At 40.8% G+C, this 21,657-nt stretch overlaps 1 protein-coding gene across 1 annotated transcript; it reads right to left on the bottom strand.

The window, feature by feature from the left end:
- Window positions 1-562: 562 nt before the first annotated feature.
- Window positions 563-18,835, bottom strand: LOC129339237 (vomeronasal type-2 receptor 26-like). The gene is made up of 8 exons (XM_054993829.1): window positions 18,826-18,835; window positions 14,070-14,253; window positions 11,030-11,321; window positions 10,559-10,633; window positions 7,869-8,720; window positions 5,584-5,811; window positions 2,199-2,325; window positions 563-1,464 (listed from the first exon to the last, which is right to left on the bottom strand). The coding sequence occupies exons 1-8, from the start codon at window positions 18,833-18,835 to the stop codon at window positions 563-565; spliced, it is 2,670 nt and encodes an 889-aa protein (XP_054849804.1).
- Between the last annotated feature and the right edge of the window lie 2,822 nt (window positions 18,836-21,657).

Raw genomic sequence — 21,657 nt, 5'->3', positions numbered from 1 at the left:
GAAGAAAACTCACAAGAAATTATTCGCAAGCACACAAGATTTCTAGAAAAAGCAGAGTTGAAAGTGGAATAGATTTGAGGGATTTGGGGTGATAATTACCTATCCACAACGTGGAGTAGAGCAGTGCATGGAGGAATAGGGCTTCAAATGGCCAGCTTTCTCGTCCAGGAGAGTCTTAAGGAAAGTTACTCTAAGGGCACAGTGCTTGGATCCAGGAAAGCATAGGATAGGCCCAAGCTGGCCTGGAACAAACACTCTGTGAGGTCAGTGGGGCTGAGAGAGCTCCTAGAAGCTGTGACTAACTGAAGGTCACCCAGCTGGCTTGATGTGGAGGAGTGGGGAATCAAGCCTGGTTCCAGATTAGAGTCCTGTGCTCTTAACCGCTACACCAAACTGGCTCACATAAAGAGGATCACACTTAATATGGGCTCCTGCTATCTGTGCTTGCAGTACCAAAATCAAATATCTCTACAGGGTTATGCTGGATGAAGGAAAAAGAATAAACTCATTTGATGATAACAATGTGAGGATGAACAGTGATGACAAGATAAAACTTCTCAAATTAACCCCATTTGGACATAACATGTCTTTTAGAGTTGAGACTGGGCTTTAGGATTATAATATAACATTTTGGGAAAAAGATACAGCTGAGCAATCCTGCCCCAGAAGCCAAGATGGAAAAGATCTCTACAGCTACCATATATTTCCCTTTGGTACTCAGGTAAGTGGGAACAAAGCATACCCAAACACTGCAAAACACCAACATGCTAAAGGAAATGAACTTGGCTTCATTAAAGGTGTCCGGCAAATTCCTTGCTAAGAAAGCTACAAGAAAACTGACCATGGCCAGGAAGCCCATGTAGCTGAGGGCACAATAAAACATGGTGACAGAGCCCTCATGACACTGGACTATGATCTCTCTGCTTTGGGAGTGCATGTCTAGCTCAGGGAAAGGAGGGTTTGTTGCTAGCCAGACAGCACAGATTCCAAGTTGACCAAGGGAACAGAAGAGCACAGTGGAGTTTGTGACCCTCTTCCTCAGCCAATTCCTCATCTGGCTTCCTGGTTTTGTGGCCTTGAATGCCAGAATGACAGTGGTGGTTTTAGCCAACACAGAAGAAACAGCAACAGAGAAGACAAGAAGAAAAGTTGTTTGTCGGAGAAAGCAAGTGACTTTGTTTGGCTGTCCAGTAAAGAGCAAGGAACAAAGGAAAGAGAGCAACAGGGAGAGAAGGAGAATATAGGTGATATCTCGGTTGTTGGCTTTGACAATTGGAGTGTCCTGATATTTAACAAATGTTACCAATATCAGACCTGTGATAAAAGACAAGCAAATGGAAGAGAAAACAGAAACAATCCCCAAAGTGTCATTAATGGAGAGAAAGTGTATGGTTTTCAGAATACAATTATCTTGATTGTGGTTGGCATGCTTGTCATCTGGGCATTTTTCACAGAAACTGGCATCTGTAAAAAAATGGAATTTGTCAATTATTTATTATATCCAACATAATTAAAATCCAAAGTGATAATGAACATTACAGAAATTTTAGGTATCACAAAAATCAAATCTCCAAGTCACCATGAGACAAGACACTCAAGTAGGTCATGAAGTCTCACCTCCAAAGTTACAAGTCTATATAGAACTGCTCTGTTTGGCAAGTTATGCTGCTAGTGTTCATATTAGCAGAGCAAAAGCACCATGCCTCCTGCCTTTGTTTGCACACATGGTAGAGAATATGGTAAAGAAAGGTAATTCAGTAGTGGAGTAGATTCCTCCTTCCTTTTGCTTGTTCCTCGCCACATAACAATGTCTGGAAATCAGCATATTTGCTGTTCCATTCAAAAACACAACATACTAATGATATCAAATTCTAGGGAGGGGCCATGCAGTGTTCTGCAATCCCCATTCCCTTCAATAATTAGAAGGTATGAGGTAAGCCTAGTGAAATATTGTTGGTTGGATCAAGACAACTTTTTTGTTAAATCTTTTCAAATTCCGTTTTGTTTTGTTTTTTAAATTAAAGCCCCTGTTCCGCTTGGTTTTTGTTTATACGGATTCCATATTACCCACGTTTCACCTGTAAAATGGGCTAGGCAGTATTTATAAAAGAAGAATAGACAACAGCAGTGGTGCTGTTTTGACAACACACCTCATATTTACAGAGGTAAGAGATTAAGGAACACTTTCAAATACCTACCTATCTGGTTTGAAATCATCCCTTCTGGGCACTGGGTGCATTCATAGCAGCAGACTGGCTTCCCCTCCCACTCTCTTTTTCTATATCCAGAATGGCAACTCTCAGAGCAGACAGAACGAGGCTGTGTCTGAACAGAATTAGAATACAAAGTTGATGCCTGGAATCCTTGGCCTACTAACGAGTAGCTTCTATAAGCAAACACTGAGCATTGAAAACAGATGGTTTTAAGAAGAGTAACACCCTCTTGTCCCTGCCTCATATTAAATTATTTATTTTGCTCCAAATTATTTGCCTTAAAAATTTGTCATCATTTGAGATCTGGGAATCTCATTCCAGATTAAGTATTACCAGCTACCTTTTATTGGACTGGTTTAATTCTGTTCATTTTATCCCACCTTTCTCCAGTTAAGAAGAACAGCTCACCTTAGCATGCATGTTATTTTCATATTTTTATACGAACAAGACTCACCCTTATCTCTCTTACATTTATACTTCTGTTTTGTTTGGCCATGTTATGTGTGATGTATGACTTTTGTTCCATGTTTGGAAAATAATTATTCATTTGCAAACTCTAGACAGTGTCCCAAACCCATCTCCATCAACAAAATCATATGGACTGTTGTGTGTAAGAGGGACTATGGCAGGTTTGTCTATTGAGGGTGTTTCCTCAGGGATCTTTTAGCCACACACATGTACCGCTCTCCCTCCTGCTTCCTTCAGTCCTGGAGCAGGCTATGGCCTTACCAGCTGCCACTACTCAGCTAGGGAGGGCTCAGAGCACCCCCATACACAAACTTTCCCCTCCCCCTTCCTAACAGTACCTGTCTACTGATGAGGGTGTTGCCAGGAGAACTTGGAGAGAAAGGACCAGATAATGTTACCAGGTTCTCTGGGCTTGAAAGTGAGAAACTGGAAGTTGTGGGAGGGTGCAGCGAGAGGACTTCCTGGTGTGACATGGAAGTGATAGATCAAGAGCAGTGCTGATTTGATAAAAATTGACCTTGAACAGTAGACTGAGGGCAGATTTTTATTAAATCAGCTTGTCTCATCAGGAATGACATTTTTCTGAGTGTGACAAGGAAGTGCTCAAGGACACATGGGAGCATGCTGCAGGGTTTTTAGGCCCATTCCTATGACTCCCTCCTTGGCCAGATGTGAGACAGTTGGGGGTAGAGGCTGAAAGCAGGGAATTCCCTATACCCATCAGGGAACTGGTAACGATAGGACCCCGAAAAAGTAAATCAAACTGTTTTATTAAACAGTGGGGGGGATATGCTTGGGAGAAATGGTTTAACGGGATATATTTATAACAAGCAAGGCAAAATTAAAGCATAAAGGAGATGGCAAGAAAAAAAAAACACTTCATAATGTGGTTAATTGAGTTTCCTATAATGCCAGGCCCTTCCTGGGTTCAACCCACCCTCCCTGGGAGAGTAGAGCTCACATTACCCTGGTGGGGGCAGGGAATTCCCTACTCCCAGACTCTGCCTGCTACCTCTCACCTGGCCAATGAGGAGAAGTGTGGGAAACAGGCCTGGGAGCCCTGCAGCACACTCCTGCATGCTTGGGAACACTTCATTGCACCAGGAATTACATCATTCCTGGTGTAACAAGGAAATGAAGGCCTTTGCACAGAGCAGATTTGATAAAAATCACCCCCCCTCCCCATCTAGTAAGTCCTCCTGGTACATCCTCCTCCCACAACCTGCTTTCAAATCCTGGAGGACTGGCACCCTACAGGTTAGAGATCTTCTCCTGCTGGTAGTGACCTCCCTGCCACTCAGGTCTTGGAAGAAAAATGCCTACCCCTTTCAGTAGGCCTTAAATTAGTTCTTCCATGGCCTGGCCTCCTTGGTTCAAATTGACTTTCCTTTCTACTTCAATTTCCTTTAGTCCTATCTTAAAGCTGGGAAGGAATGTAGATCTGGAGGGGAATTGGCAGCCAAGCTCACTGGGAAATTTATGCTAAAGCCCCAGATTGCCTTGAGGCCTGAGGGCCCAGGATTATGATATGATCACAGACATTGAAAGGAACATTTCAGATGGTGTAATAGTGAGGGCATTGGGCTAGGATCTGGGAATCCCAGGTTCAAGTCCACAATCTGCCATGGAAGCTTGTTGGCTGATCTTGGACCAATCACTCATTCTCAGCCTAACCTACCTAACAAATTTTTTGTAAAGATAAAATAGAGGTGAGGAGAACAGTTTAAGCTGCTTTTGTCCCCATTGGAGATTAAGTGGGGTATAATAAAATGAATTGTTCATCATAGGCAAACTCATGTAGATCAAACTTTATTAATCTAGTTTTAAAGTTATTGTAGAATGGATCAGCATGGGCAGGTTGGTTGAATGCAGGAAGGAAAACAGAATCTACGCAAGGTGAGTCAAAGAGAAACACTTTTCACCAGTGCATCTGCCTGTACACCGCTGACTGTACAAACACATTCTCTGTGGTTGCCTCTACCTTAAGGAATGGTCTGTTTGATGAAGTCAGGGAGGCTCCCAGTCTGTTGGCTTTCCACAAACAATGCATAACTGATTACTCAGGTGGGCTTATTAGGGTTGTTTAATATGTTTGTAAGGAAATGACTCAGAGAGGGGGTTTGGAAAATTGAATAGGGAGAGACTGTAGACTCTACTATTGTGTATTTTCTGTTGCTGTCAACATGGCCCTACTGAGCAGTTTTCATGTCATTTAATATGTCATAAAAATAGCTTGTGTTTGTTTTAGCATTGTTTTCAGATCTATATTCAGATTTATGCTTGTTTTTTTAAATTTCTGCTGTCTATAACATATTGTATTGCTTATTGAATGTCCCTTCCTTTGATTGTATTGACTTTATTTGTCTGTCTGTCTGTCTGTCTGTCTGTCTATCTGTCTAACATTGCTTCAGAACCACATGTCGCTTCTCAGGATAGTTCCTATGAAGCTGATTTGGCATTCCCTACTATAGTCCAGTGTACATGCTTGATTTCAAAAAGTCAACCAAGCAAGCATGTTCCCTTTAATCCACATTTCACACTCTAATATCCACCTGCACAAACAAATCTGAGTGCTTGTCTTATAACAAATGCAACCAAAACATGGAGAAATATGCATCAAGAAGCATGCCTCTGCCCAGCAGGTAAACAGAAGGGGGGAATGCATCACATACCATTTCCAGTTTCTTTATACAAACTATGTCTTGTAAAATGTCCATGATTTATTGACTATAAGAAACTGCTTAAGATGGGCATGTTTTGACCCATGAAACAACGATACTGGGACTTGTGGAACTGACATAGACAACAAGCCACATGGGATGGAACTGCAATGAGAAGGAATTTCAGGGAAGATTAAATAGAAAGGCTAGTAGGATGTAACCCAGAGTTTGAAATAACCTACCTCATTGAACCAGTTGTTCCATGTGATCGTATCATCTTTAATCGAGAATGCCTGCCCCTTCTGAGCCTGGGGGTCCACCCTTCCAACTTTCACTCGAGTAAAGGACTCATTGGGGAATACAATGCAATTCAAAATGTCATATCCAGCAACCCAGTCTTGGTTTTCATTAAAAGAGATTTCATCTCCTGCACTGTTGTTAAACCTGATGGTTTTCAAAAGATGGTGAAGCTAGATGAAAGAGAGTGTGTCAGAATTTGCCAGGTTCTGGTTCTGGCCATAAAAATATTAGTGTCTTAGGAAAATACAATCATTATTTGACAAGTTTATAAGGTGTAGTAGAAGGGCAAGAGTGCCAAAAAATATTATACATGCCTCATTGGAATATATAGATATTACCAAGTGGCATTATTGACAGCTCTGGTAAATTGGTTTAAGGAAGAAAATAATGTGATATAGAACATTATTATTATATGAACGGAAAGAGGTACCTGTGTCTTTGAGCATGTAAGTTTCACAGGATAGAAGTCAAAGAGTTATTTATTCAAATCCAATTAGAGCAGTGGAAATTGACATTTGGGATAGGAATTTCAAGAGGCTAGAACTTAAGAATTCACCATTAAGGCCTTGAATTTATGCAAAAGAGTTACAAGAAATGTAATGATCTGGAAACTTTGATCAACGGATCCAAGCAAGGCTTATAAGGTTTATAGACCTTCAATAAAATAGTAAATGTTTTAAGTTTGGAAAAGTGAAACTCTAGAATTACCCCACTGTGAATTCCTGTTTTTCAGGTTTTTTTCAACTAAGACATGGAGTACAATCTTCTCTAAGAACAGAAGATATATTTCACCTATTGGATGGATTTGAGAAATTTTGATAGGCTATGAACAGCATAAAGGCTTATTGGCAAGGTTGTATAAATTACTTCAAGAGGATAATAAAATAAGGTGGAAATGCAAGACCAGGTGGATACAAGTTTTAGGTCTGATTATTTTAGCAAGAGAATGGGACAAGAAGCTTCAGAGAATCCCAAAGTGAGCTTTGAATGTTGGGATCAGAGAAAATTGTATGAAAATCTATGATAAATGGTATATGTCACTCATAAGAACAGCAAAAATATGTGTGGAGGGGCAAATATATGATGGAAATGTGGTGAAGAACTTTTTGCATGTATGGTGGACTCGCACTAAATGGTTTTGGAATATGGAATATGGAGTTTTGGAATATGGTGTGAAGAGACATAGAATTAATGTTGACATGTTCCTTTGAATATACTCCAAGAAATAGATTTATTTCAAGATATTCCAAATTGTACGGCTCTACATCAGAAGAATTTTATGAATGCAGTTTTTCTCACATGATGGAGCCCCATGAGTAAACCCTATAGACAGTCTGCATATTTTCTGTGGGAGATCTCAAAGAGATGATTAACAGATCCATGGAGCCACTTTGGATCACAACAATTACTTGAAAGAAAAGGTATAAATCTTAACCAGCTCACACTTATGTCTTAATTCAAATCAAGGACTGATGCGCCATTAAAAATACTTGTGAACTTTGGTCACAAAATTCCTCTATTTGTTTTGACACTTGGTTGCTCAATATTAGACATTGCCCGATCATCTTAGAAATATAAAGGAGCCAGGGGTCTACAGAACATCTGCTCCAATGATGTGATACAAAATTATTCCTTCACCTTCCACTAAGGCTCCAGTTCTACAACCCAAGTTACCATTTTCTAATTGTAGAATGCAAATGAATTGCTGGAAGATACTTTCAAACACATCTTAGCATATGAATCGACGTATATATTCCAGAATAAATGCACTTAGGTTGGGCATAGGGATATAATATGGGTTGGATCCTGCCAGGTATTCTGCTATTGAAAAACAAAAGGGGTCCCCTATGACTACCAAAATGGCTCTGCCAGGGACCATAGGACTTGCATGGCCAGAAGGGAGATTTTAGAAGAAGTAGAACAGGTTGGTGGAAGAACTGTCTGGATCTAGCCTCTTTGAATATGATATCTCAAATTGTCAGTACAGAGAGATGAATCTTGGTGAAACTATTTTGCCATTTATAGAAAACGCTTTCTTTATACGTTAGTTTACCACTTGTGAGATAAGAAGAGTGGGGGTATCACTTGACTGATCTTTCTTGGAGATAACATGCTTGAACAGGACAATTATCATCTTTGTTCAGTTTTCATTTGTAAAACATGTCTGTGGGGGAATAATAATGATTGGCATCTCATTATAATGGAGTTGCATCCTGACAGAGGTTACCTGCCATTGTGGCATATGCTGCAACTTCCATCGGTCTCTTTTTCCCAAGTTTCTCTGATTAGGCCTGGATAAGTACATTTCATTTAGTGCTCGAACCAGAACATGAACAGCACTGTAAGTGCTATAGCTTTGGCCTGTCATGCTAGTTTCAAATACTGCCCCTGGAAGCAGATCCATCAGCTTTGTCCAAGTGATGTTTGCATCTAAGAAGCCCAGATCAGAATAATGAAGTTTTTCAATAGCATTCTTGTAAAATTCTTCGAGGAAGAGATCACCATTGGGTTGCTGAGGATCCAGAGTCTGAAGAAAATTCCGGAATCCGGGCACTTCATTTGAGTGAATTGTGAAAGACAAAGCACCATGAAAGGGTCTTAGAAAGCAGATACCCTGTGAATCTGCAGCTGTAAAATCCCACTGGGCAGTCATGACCCAAACTTTCCCAATAAGTTTCCCTTTTGTACTTTGGTAAAATAGATCTAGCCATACTGACAATAGAATTAGGCTTCGTAAATCCCCACTTGCAACAATCACATTGACTTTGCTGTCTGAGAAAAAACTATTTATTTTTTCCATATGCATTAAAAGGTTTTTCCCAGTACTTGTGAACGTTGCTGGTGTCCACTGAGTGAAAGCAGCACAAATGCCATGCTCTGTGAGCAGCGCCGTCAGAGTCCGCACAAATGTATCTCCACCATCATCATTTGTAGCAACTAGGCCAATCCACTTCCATTTGAAATGGAGGAGGAGCTGGATTATTCCTTTGTATTGCGAGTCTTCATTTGGGACCATCCGATAAAAGAAGGGGAACTGTTTTTTATCACTCAGTGCAAGATCAAATGAACCATAACTGAGCTATAAGAGAAGACATCTGAGGAATCAGTTTGAGATTCATATGAGAAATCCTTTTTAGAAACAAGAACCAAAACCTAGCAAAAGTATTATTCCCAAAGCAAAAGATTACATTAATCACCACGATGTGAGTGTTCAAATTGCTTGTGCTGGCACACATAATTTCCATTTCGTGTGTGTGCATTATGTACCATCAGGTCTTTTCCAGCTTATGGTGACCTTATGAATGTAAAGGTTTTATTTATTTAAACATTTTACATTCATAAGGTAACCATAAGCTGGAAAAGACTTGATGGTATATAATGCCTTATGAATGAAATTGCCACAAATATAAAGGTATTATTGGTAAACAATCATTTGCTTACTCCTTAGAATAAAATGAAGAGTTATTGTTCATCACTGGAGGTTCTTCATGGACAAAACACCATATGGCATGGAGGGAATAGGAAAAATTAACCCTTCTTTCTCTAGCAGTGAAATCCACTGAACCTCCTCCAGTAGTAAAAATGGATATGATTTCTCTGATTCAGGAGAATTAATACATAGGATTTATTTATTTCCATTATTTGTAGTCCACCTTTTTCACTGAGACTCAAGGATGATTACACAATGTAAGTCAAAACTTATACTTAAATTGCTGGAAGAGTCCAATAGCACCTTTAAGACTAATCAACTTTACTGTAGCATGAGCTTTCGAGAACCACAGTGCTCTTTGTCAGATGCAACCCTGATTCATCTGATGACGAGAACTGTGGTTCTCCAAAGGTGCTACCGGACTCTTTACTATTTTGCAACTACAAACTAACACACCTAACTCCTTTGGATCCTTACATTGCTGGGACATTCAATAAACAATGCAATAGGGTATAAAAATACAAATTTGCAGAAATTTGAAAAAAAAAAATCCGATATTGATCTCTTTGATGTTGGAATCAGTATGCAATAAAATCAAGAATATATTTCAATAGGTTTCATCATGCCCAATTTTTGTTATATTTGAAAGTATTGAACATTGTCCTAGATTTTTTTTACCTACTTTTCATAGGTGGAAATGGTGGAATAAAGACCAAATACAGCAAAAACAAAACTTAGAGGCTGCAGTGTCTCCAGATATTCTACAAAACCTTGTAAAATTTCATAGAAACAGACTCATAGGACTGAAAGATACTTGCAGGGCCATCTTGTCCAATCCCTTGCACAATGCAGGAAATTCTAGGTGAACTCTAACCAGAGCAGCGTGAAACCATTACTTTGCACAATCTGAACACTATGCTTCTGTTGATACAGCCCAAAACTGTATTTGCCTTTTTAGCTACCACATCACATTGCTGACTCATGTTCAGTGTAAGGTCTACCAAGAACACTAGATCTTTTTTGCACATACTACCAAGACAAGCCTCCCTCATCCTATAATTATGGAATTGATTTTTCCTACCTAAATGCAGAACTTTACATTTGTCTCTGTTGAAATTCATTTTATTTGTTTTGGCCTAGTTTTCCAGCCTGTTAAGTTCTAGTATCTTTACTCTGTCTTCAACTGTATTTACTATCCTTCCCAATTTAATATCATCTGCAAATTGCATAAGCATTCTCTCTGTTCCTTCATCTAAACCATTTATAAAAATATTGAACAGAAACTTCCACCCCTCTTGAACTCCCTTCTCCTTAAGTATTTCTGACCATGGGATTCTACCCAGCATAGATTTCAGTTTGTTAATATTTGCTTTCCTGAAGTCCAGCCTATAAGTCTGACTACACACAGCTTTTTCCTTCCCCAAGACTGTAAATTCCAAATTAGAATGGTCACTAGTACTACTACCCAAGGTGCCCACTATTTTCACCTCATCAACAAGTTCTTCCCTGTTGGTGAGAATCAAGTCCAAAACAGCAGATCCCCTTGTTTCTCTCTCCACTTTCTGAAAAATGAAGTTGTCAGCAAAACAAGTCACGAATTTATTTGACCTTTCATTTTTAGCACAGTTAGACTTCCAACAAATATCCAGGTAATTGAAATCTCCCATGACCAATGTGTCCCGTCTGCTTGAGAACTTTGTAAGTTGTTCTAGGAGTGTCTCATCCAACTCTTCTTCCTGGCTTGGTGGTCTATAGCAGACTCTTACCATAATATTATTTCTTACTCTTCTTATTTTATGTGGCTTTCTTTCCACGAGACTCATTTGTGGTGAAACGGAAACATTTTGTAAATAGGTATTGTGTAAATGCCTTCCTGGGCCAGACCATCTAAGTCAGAATTTGAGTAATTCCATTCAAGTTCTCTACTGATGTACATGCTCTGCCCCAAATATTCCTACCTGTGGTAGCTTATAAATGCCTAAGACATTTGACATCTGAATGGAGGTTTCAGATGCAAGTCCCCCAATGAAGGCCCATGGTTTTTCTTTCATGTTGCAGTTGTAATTAGGAGTCCATCTCCCTCGTTCACTCAGCAATTGCAGTGTGGTTGCATAGGTAAGTCTTCCTGTATAGCAGTTGTCAACTATACGAAAACCCAGAGTGATGTTGGGTGAGAGATTTGGATTCTCATTAATCTCATACACAGCAAACGCAAAGGACAGGATATGCTGGTAATTCTTAGGTAGCATCCTACAATGTGAATTATAAAGTTCTAAGACTTCATCTGGAATGTACACACACCCTTAAAGAGAAAAGCACACATGCTATCCTTCCTATTACAGAAGATCTAGAGATATTGAGAATGATGCCAAGGCACTTCCATTATGGCTTCAATTCCATTTGTCTCTTAATGACCATTACTTTCATAGCATCAAGCCATTGGATTGGTTATAGAATCATCCAATGATTAATGGAAAAATTATGTCTTATTCCATACCTAGGAAGTCATGAACAAGGAAAGCTATATTTTGTTTGTTGATCTTTGATTTTATAGAGGTTGGAAATATTTTATTATGGATACACCTAAGCCAGTATAAATAAATGCTGCAATGACAGAATTCGTAAGAATTGCAGAAAATCTAGTTGTACTATCCCTTGCCATTGGACAGCCAATTCTTGATATCACACTCAAAGCTTTCTGTAAGGGAGTTCTTACTCTCAAAATGTCATACGCTGGAAATCTAGTTGGTCTTTAAAGTGCTACTGGACCTGGATCTTGCTCTTCTGCTATAGACCAACATGACTACCACCTGATAATGTTTTTTTTAAACTTCTTATGTACTGAGAAAAAAGTTTCTTCTTTTTGCTCCAAATACTTTTTAGTTTTAATTTATTTATTTACATTATTTATAGTCTACTTTTCTCATTGAACTCAAAATGAATAAAATAGTGTAAATCAATATGATCTACTGCTGGGACAAATAGTCTTGGGAGAGCAATCTTGAAAACAATGAGAAATCTGATATGCAACTTAAACAATGCTGAAACAATGCATAAGCAATTAAAACACATTAAAATATGAAGAAACTACCCAGTGGGGCATATTTAGAGGAATATACAATGCACAATAGTATAGCCTACAGTTTCTATCACTTTTCCAAAGCATCTGTCTGAACCTTACAGTAGAGTCCTACTACCTGCATTAAAAAGCCCTCTTGAATAATTCATATTTCAGTAAAATGTGGAAAGCCAGGAGAGTGGGAGACTTCCTAACCTTATTAGGCAGGCCATTCCATAGGGTTAGTGCCACAACAAAAATACATGTGAACTGTTGGCAGCTATTGATTTTGCCCATTTGCTGGTTGGTACCTGTCGGTTGGCAGTAGCTGTTCCAATTAGCAAAGCTGCCATGGCAGAGCATAAGAAGAGAGGTGGTCCCACGGATAGAAGGGACCAAAGCCACAAAGGGCTTCATATGTGATATCCAGTACCTTGAACTGAGCTTGGTAACTGATAATTAGCCAAAGGAGTGACTACAGAGTGGAAGTTCTGCACCAATTGGAGTCTATGACATCAAGGGAAGACTTATGTAGAGTGCATTACAGTACTGCATTACAGTCTTGATATTTCTGTAGCATGGATCCTAGTATATCAGCTGTATCAAAGGGGGGGGGGCATTTTCCAGGCTAGGCTAAGTTGGAAGAAGGCATATTTTGAAGCTGAATTAACTTGCTTCTCTATTGGCAGTGCTGGATCCAGTAAAGCAGGTTTAAATTACATGCAGAAAAATACTGGCTGGATATTAGGAAAAACTTTTTCATGGTCAAAGTATTCAAAGGGGGGGATCAGCTGCCTAGGGAGGTGATGCCCTTTCACTAGCAGTTTTCAAGAAGAGGCTGGACGAATATTTGTCAGGGATGCTTTAGGCTCATCCTGCATTGGGCAGGGGGTTAGACTAGAAGGTCTGTATGGCCCCTTCCAACTCTGTGATTCTAACCCCTAGGCTCTTTAGTGGTCAGCCAGGGACAACTGAATGCCATCGAAAGTGGTAAGCACAATGTCCTTATTTCCCAACCAACATTACTTCTATCTTGACAGTGTTCAGTTTGTTCACTTTCAGCCATTTGACCACAGCAGTCAGGTAGCAATTCAAGACTTCTACTGCATCACCAGGGAATTTGGTAGTGAAATATAGAGCTAGGTGTCATCTGCATATTGATGACATCCAGTTCAAAAGCTATGAATGATTTCTCCTAAAGACTTTTCATAGGTGTTGAATAACATGGGGAATAAGATTGTGGCCCATGGAACTCAATGTCTGCACATTGCAAAGACTAGTAAGAAATGTTTTCTTACTCAAATAAGTTACTTGCCAAACCTAATGGGTTTCACAATGAAGTTTCATAAGCCAACACTATACCATAAAATATAGGCAGTTCTCCTCAGAGTTCACTGTCTTAGCCATAATATTAGCCAGTCCATTTAACTTTTATTTTCAGATTTTGTTCACAGAAGGATTGCATTCCGCACCAACTTTGGCTCCTTCATAAATAAAATATGATATAAAATGTGTTTATGAGATTAGCTTGGATCACCATTTCTCTGGTGAAAGTGAGGTGTCCCTTTTCAACCATTAAGAAGACTATTCCGTTAGTGGGACCAATGTGAGGAAAAGCCATATGGGATTAGGGACTACAGAAAAAGGTAGCTTGAGCAAGATCCAGTTCAAATGTTATGAAGAGTCCAACCCACCAATTTTTTGCTTGGGAAATGAGACTTCTAGCGTAAACTTATATGAATTTCAGGAACTGCAGTCAGAACTACCTTGAAGAAATACTTTTTCAAGAGCTGATCCAGAATGGCTAGCTTGTGAAGACCCAAGATTGCTTAGCTAAGAGTAGGGCATTCCCTCAGTAAATTTCTAGGAATTTACAACAACATAGATGATGGCAAATGTTTAATCACATTCCATAAGTTATAGATTAAATAAAAGCTTACCATTTTTTAAAAATATCAATGATACCAGGAGTTTCCTCAAAGTTTAGAGAGGCCAAACCAGCAAGATGCAAAGACAAACCACCACCGATGATTAGGTTCCCCATCCCATAATATTCAGGCAATGCTTCAAGTTGATTTTTTACAGCATTGCTCACTGTTAGATTTCTGGGAGAAGTGTTGGGTACTACAAGAAGCAACAGAAGTACCAGAATTGCCATTCTGCCAAATGTTTATTTACCTATAGGTAATTTTTTTCTTTTGATGACCATACAGAATTTCACTCCCAATATAAATAAATAAGTTGTAGCCACACCTCTGTTTCTCCTTTCTCTTTTTGGATGTTATCTCTTGGTAACTTGGGAAAATTACTCCATTAGCCTCATACTCACACCTCTTAAAGAAACAGTGTAAATCATAGAGAATACTACTCATTTCTCCAGAATGACATACTGAAGTAGCATATATCAGATGACCAGCATTCTGCCTGCTCTTTGCTTTAGTCAATCTTCCATCGGTTGACTACAAGTATAGGCTTTGTGTCTGTTGTGATTAATATGGGGCGAGACTGGAGAAACTGTTTTTGCAGGTGATCACAGTACTTTTTAAAGAAGTCAGTCACCATTATTTCAATAATTGCAAGGATGATAATTATTTCCCCATAATTGCAAGATTGCAGATCTGGATAAACTGTCACAGCTGGGGGCGGGAAAACATGTGTGCAAAATAACATTAAATTACATCATGTTCCAAACTAGTAAGAGTAAAGTACAAAAGTGACCTCAACCTAAAGGCTGCCCTTGCTATATGGAACAAAATGGTACCTCAGGAAGGAAACAATAGACACATATAGCCTTCACACCTCTCCTGAACCAAGTTGCAGGATATTTCAAGTCTGTGTACATAATAATTAAAATATTTTATATCGTTTTTCATTTTGGTTCAAGTTTGAAGCCATCCTTCAACCTAAGGAGCCTTCTTCCAAACGGGCTGTGTAATACTGAGACCCAACTGGCTGCTGGCACCCGCAGAACTGCTTAACTGTAGTGCTTCTACTCTGCTCCCTAAGGACTTTGGTAGGAGAGCTACATCAGTGGTTGAGCCCAGCAAGGTGCAGTGAGGCCATTGATGAGAGTACCTACCCTGCCATTACCCTGGCAACCTTGCCAGCATCCCCTTCTGGCTGCACCGTCCCCTAATAGGCACACAAGTAGTAAGCAAAAGTACGATCAATGCACAGAATGCAATTTCCACTGCCCACCAACATTTACATCCTGCTACAGCAGCTGCAGTTTGGTAACACCCTCCGTTATGTACCAGAAACATGTGGCCTCCTGGACAGGACTGCCTCTCCCCACCTGACCACTCTCATATAGGTGTGAAGGAGTGGGTTGTCTGCTCATTGCTGCAGAGGATCTCTCTATAGTGAGAACTTATCTTACTCCCACCCTGTCAGGGAGTTGCATATGAGAACTGTCCTCCAACAGCTGCTGTGGCTGCTGTGGACAATCTGTACCCCTCACAGCTGCTAGCTGATGTCCCCACACCAGGGCAAATGGGCCACTCACCATGATTCTGAATCCCTCCCCCTCTGAGACAGTAGGTGGGTGGTCACAAGCAGAAGCAGACTCATCCAGCTCAAGCAGTGTTCGTGCTAGCAGGACTCGTATGATTAGGACTGTTAACCCTGAGAGTACTGCTAGGGAGCTGGTCTGAGCCTGCAGCACCACATATGTGCTCCCTCCTCCTCAGACTGGTATTTCACCTAGAGGGATGGGGCAGTGTGTGGTGACAGCCTGCACAGGATGAATGGCCTCCCACTCTATTCAGGGCACAAACCACCCAACAGAGCAGAAGCCCTTGGAGGATCCTTAGGGCTGACACTTCCCTGGTGGCCCATAGCCAGGAACCATCCTTGAGGATATGCTGCGGATCTAACCCTGGGGAAAGTAGGGGATGGGTGGGAGGAGCTGCTGTTAGCTGCTGGTGAGAAAGAAGCAGGGAGGCACTTCTTGGTCAAGATAGACTTTATTGAACTACCAACAGTGAAGAACATGCCCATCCACATGTTGCCAACCTCCCATGGCCAGAATGGGAACTGTGCCTGTTAGTGCAGTGAGCTGAGCCAAGAGGACCATTCCAAATGCTACCAACTCAGGTCGAGTCACAGACTGCTCAGGGAACAGCTCTGTGGGTTGGGCTTGAATGGTGTCCAGGAAGGAGCACCAGGGACTGGAACAGCCATGCTCTTTGGCCTTCCTTTTTTTTAGATTAAATTTTTATTGTATTTTTATAATATATGGGGAAGGGGTTACAACAGGCCATAACATTTATAAGATTCATTCAAGACGCATAGTCATCCATCTATATATAAAAAGTCATTATATATGTAATTAGCGTCCCTTATACCTTCAAAATTCCCTTTTATTAATTTCTATATTTTCAGTTCACTTACTCTGTATCTTATATTTCTAGTAATTTTTTTTCTTTTATGCATCTTACAAATAGATCACATTTCACCTCTTTTACCTTCTAATCTGGGATCTCAGATCCATAATCGCTCTAGGAGTGGGGGGTGGATATAGCAAAACATACCATATCAGCAGGACAGTAATATACAACAACTTAAGAAATGAGAGCAATTTTTATATTAATTTCCTCTTATATCTGTTCTGGCCATGTCTTCCAAGCTTGTCTGCTTATATTCTCATAATAGTAAGGCTATAAAGGCCATATCGATATCTAATTTGAGAACACTTTTATACCTTTTAAAAATAGTAGCTCCTTCATCTATTTTGTTTTGACCATCTGTACTTATTTTCTTGGATTTTCATACTCATAGGGTTACAAAGAACAGGTGATCATTTAACTTAGTCTTAACTTAACGTTATATTTAGAAGCAATGCTATTTTATGCTAGTATTTTATATTTGGAGAAGGAGTAAAGTCTAAGTAGAGTTAATAGAATCCAAAAACCCATTAACCTAAACTATATAGTGTTATATAAAAAAGAGGAGGTAAGGAAAGAAGGGAAGGCTATTTCAGTAAGAGATTAAGTCTACATTAATAAGTCCTGATGTGTCCTAGAATTCTGATTGTTTTTCTTCTCTCTTCATAAAAGTAGTACATCCAGTCCTTAGTCCCTCTTTCCCCTCTCGGTACTGGCATGTTTAATTTTTCCATACAGATCTGCTTTTTTCTTCTTTCTTCGTGAGGTGTAGTACATCCAGTCCATATTCTCTCTGCGCCACCAAAGTTAGATTTCCTTATCTTCCAGCCATTTATGAGGGGGATCAGTGTGGATGCAGTTACTGCTCTGTTCATTATTCTGTTTTAAGATCGGCTGCATTCTCTTCTCCCCTTTCTGTGTTAGCATGCCTGCTTCTCTCCGTGCAGGTCTGTTCCGTGGCCCCAGCTTTTCTTTTGTAGTGATTTGTGTCTTAAAGGGAAAGTCCTGGTAAGATCACCCATTTGGAAGTTGTGACACAGACTACTTTTCCGATCATTTTGCTCCGTTGCCATTGATTCTGTCCCTCCAGCAATTTTTTCTGGATTGTGGATCTTTATAGACCTCTCATCTTTTCCCACTCCCAGTAGTGCATCAGCTTTAATTAATAATTCCGTCATTATTTTTGATATCTCTTGCAAGCCAGCAAGTATCTCCTCCTCCCACAAAGCCATTTCAGAAGGTGGTAAAAAACTTTGTTTTGGTTAATTATTTTCAAAGATTTATAGCATTCCAGCAATTCTGACAATTACTGAGAGAGCCTCTTTAGAATTCATCTCCTGCCTCTGCCCCGCCCAGCTCGCTTGAGTGGCGCGCGTAGTCTGGTTGGAATGCCCCTTAAAACCATAAATCTGTCCACTTACATAATGGAAGGCTGTGGGGTCAGTAAAGATTTTTTTTTCTTGTCTTGTTAAGAATCTGGTTGATTTGCTGTAGTTTCTTTCGGCCTGCTGGACTCCCGGTTAACAGTTAGCCATGTTGGCTCCTTCTTTGGTCCCCGCTTCAGGAACTGGTATCTGGGCTTCAGGAGGTTTACCAGTCCCCCTAAGCTCTTCCACCTTGTTCCAGCCTGCCTCCCCTATCCGGGGGGAGGGCTTGGGGGTCTGATCTCTCGGCTCCCAAGGAACCAGGAAGGTCACGGCAGGGAGCTCATAAAACTCCCCTGTCATGGTTCACTGTCTCATCCGGAAGTCCACTCTTTGGCCTTCCTGATGGGTTGCAATCTGCCTAAAAGGGAAACAGACATATCTGTGGTGCAGAGATGGACCTTGCTAAGCCATAGGTAGGTCTGCCACATTCTGGGAGTGTGTCCATAGTTGGAGGCAGTAGCAGCATCTCCACCAACACAGATGCTGCCATTGATCAGATGGTGGATGCTCCTCTGGTGGGGAGGAGCTCATTGCCTGTGTCTGGCTGTTCTGCGCTCATTGCTGCTTGGAGCTCTGATCCTGTAAGTCAAGGGGTCATGCACCCGCCATCACGGGGGAGTTGCCAGTGTGAGTACTCAGGCATCTTGTCCCTGAGCTGTGACTCAGGACACTGGTAACTTCTAACAGAACTTGAGTGGTAGTTGTTAGTTGGACACTCTGGATGTGACTGCTCCCACATGAGAATGTGAGGGACACCCCAGATTTCGCAAAGTCCCCCCTGGTCACTTTTGCCCTGCTGCCATAATTCCCCTCTCCTGCCTGATGCTTTAAGTCTCCACAGCAGGGGGCTCTTGAACAGAGCGTCAAGTTGCCTCCCTACTTACCTGGCGCCATGGGTGCCCCAGCTGGAGGTTATGTAGGGTGTCTGGGGAGCTGATTGGGTGCAGGGGGGGATTGGCCACTGTAGGTGCACAAGTGGATTGGTCTTCATGGTAGACAGCATCTTGTGCTCTGCTGGGCTGGCTTGTTTCTAATTCAATAGAGTAATTTTTATTGACGAAAGAGGACAAGTCAAGGGGGACAGGAAAAAGTCACTGAAATCTCATTCAGGCAATAAATGCATTCATAGTATGTGTAGCAAAATTACCAAATGAAGACTGGCCTAAATAAATACTTTCCAAAAAAATCCAATTCAAGCCACAGGCCTGACAACCCTAGCTGCACTGCCATGGAAGAAATGGACTAGCATATAATAGAGAGTCATCTGAGTATCTCTCCTCCTTGGACAAAACAGGATGTTTTTAAAAAATGTAGTGATTATCAGTCCAACATCCCACACTTCAAATCATGTTAATTTTCAAGGATTGTTATATAGTATATTTGTGGACATCCTAAATTTAATCTTTATTTCATGGCAGTCTTGCAGCTTCGCTCTCTAACTGCTGTCCAATGGACTTTTCAACTGTCACTTGTCCAGCATTCCGCCAAGCTGCCTACATTTCCCATCAAAACTTGAGGGAAGCTGACAAGTGTCCAATCTGTGCCTTTTGTCACTTGTGGTTCTGCTCAATGGGCCATTCTAGATTTCATTGAATGAAAACTGTGGTCAATTCTGCCTTATTTCTTTAAATAGCTAATTACACTACTTTGGCAGGATTGGGAGTACTCATATCAAGCCTGCAGAACAGATAAAGTGAGATTATTCAACCCATCCATGCATTTCCCAAATTTTGATTGCTAGCAGGAGCTGTCCTAAATGCCTATGGCTGGAAACACTGAAAGACCTCTATGATGACAGATAGGAACAGGGCAGCAGTACAGCAAAATCAGTATAGAATATTACTTAACAGGGCATATAGCCATGGCACTGTAGAGAAACTTTGCTACTATTTCAGTTATTTCCCCATCTGGGTTGTCAAGCAGAAACTGAACTTTAAAATGATCAGAAAACTCTGAAAGTTGGGCTAATGTAGGATGTAGAAGATCTACATCCTACATTATTTCTATTTCCTATACCCCACTGGGATATAGGAAATAGAAAGGAGGAGATTTGGCTGGGCCCAGTCTGGTTTCCTGAGTGATGAAGCAATTGTTATGTCTGTTCTAGTCCCAATAAACTTTGTTTTGAACTTGTATTCAGTCACATGATACAGTGCCATGAGTCATCTCAGATGCTCTCAGAAATCTCCTTTAACCATTCCTTACAACACAACATATTGTACTTTTGCGACAAATTGTGCTTTTAACTATTATTGCCTGCTTAGTATGGAATAGTTTGCTGGAGGCTGTACAATAAATCTGCACTTTCTGTTAGCCTTTAGAAGGAAACTTAAAATGATTTCTTTCAACAAGTTTTTGTCAGCTTCTAATTTGTCCGTTTTTCTAAACTTTTTTGTGATGTTGTTGATTATGTATATTTACAAGCAGTACTTTTTTTTCTTTTGGTCCACTGCCCAAAAAGGTGCCAATATGATGGAAAGAGGTTCTGTCAGGCCAAGTGACATGGTGGATTGACTGGGTGGCAATCCAAAGCAGTTTGGAGCTGCAAGCTTAGAATGCCCTGGCCAGGTTACACAGTAGATCAGCTGGAGACGGTCCAGAATTTTCAAGAGTTACATTAGGTAACACAGGGCCTGTTTGGCCATTGGCAACTATTACATACGCTTTCTCTTGCAGGTGTGTTCGGATCATGACACCCCATTAGAGTCCTCATTTGATTGTCTTTTGGGTGAAAAGGATGGCCAAAGCCAGTGTTAATGATTCACAACTTGGCCTGTCCCCTCTTACAAACATCAGATGGTGTGGCAAATGGGGGGTATCTGGGGCCATCTCCTGCCCTCGCCACCAGGTTTTGAGAGAGAACAGTTGTCCTGATCTTCTGGCTATCCCTTTAGGTGAGAATGATTTAGTGCAGACAACAGGAACGCCACTCATAAATAAGGCACAAAAGGATTTAGAACAAATTAGACTCTCGCTGGACTCTTGCTGGACTCTTACTGACTTGGATAGAACTCCTCCAGAGGTGCTAGCAAACCATCTAGAATCGAGAAGGCCAAATGGAAAGCTAACATAGCCATTAAAAGTTGTGGCAAATGGAAGGGCTAGGATTTCTCATCCTTTGATTAGGTTTGATCAGCCACACTGGTATGGAAGTGATGGGGCTCACGTTTCTGAGGCAGGTTGCAACCTATATTTAGCTGATCTTCATCAGGGCCTGCAGGACGTAATTGATAGCAGGAGGAGCAAATCCCTTTGGTTGGCAGGAATAGGGCAGGTTGCTCAGGATAGGTAGGGTTAATTGGCAAAACCCCTGAGGCATTTTGGTGATAGGGTATGTGTCCAGATCAGGCCATCTCATGCTGGGCGGTTGAGTTGTGCTCTGAAGGAGTGCCCAGGTGCTGAGCAGCATCTCCTAAACCTAGTAGGTGCCTTGCAGCCCATCAGGTGAGATGGATGAAACTGGAACCTCTTGGCACAGGAGATTGCACCAGCTATGATAAACAAGGCAGGTGATAACTACCAGCCAGGTTTGGAGTCAGGGTAGACTTGCCAGGTAGGTACCCAAAGAGGATTCCTAGTGCAGCTCACTCTCAAAATAGTAAGCTTATGGGATAAGTGTTTGATGGAAATCAGCAATGAAAAATAAAGATTAATAAATTAGTTGAGCCAATGTAATCTTATCTGTCTTTATTGCCTTGTACCATATTTGGGGTGCT

This window comes from Eublepharis macularius, chromosome 12 (assembly GCF_028583425.1).
Source record: "Eublepharis macularius isolate TG4126 chromosome 12, MPM_Emac_v1.0, whole genome shotgun sequence".
Classification (NCBI taxonomy): domain Eukaryota; kingdom Metazoa; phylum Chordata; class Lepidosauria; order Squamata; family Eublepharidae; genus Eublepharis; species Eublepharis macularius.
This window is presented reverse-complemented; position numbering and strand designations above follow the sequence as displayed.

Coding starts and splice junctions, on each gene's coding strand:
- LOC129339237 (XM_054993829.1), bottom strand. Junction 8,721..10,558: donor GGGAAGAACTTGTTGATGAG/GTGAAAATAGTG, acceptor CTTCTCTTATAG/CTCAGTTATGGTTCATTTGA. Junction 2,326..5,583: donor GGAACAACTGGTTCAATGAG/GTAGGTTATTTC, acceptor AATTCTGTTCAG/ACACAGCCTCGTTCTGTCTG.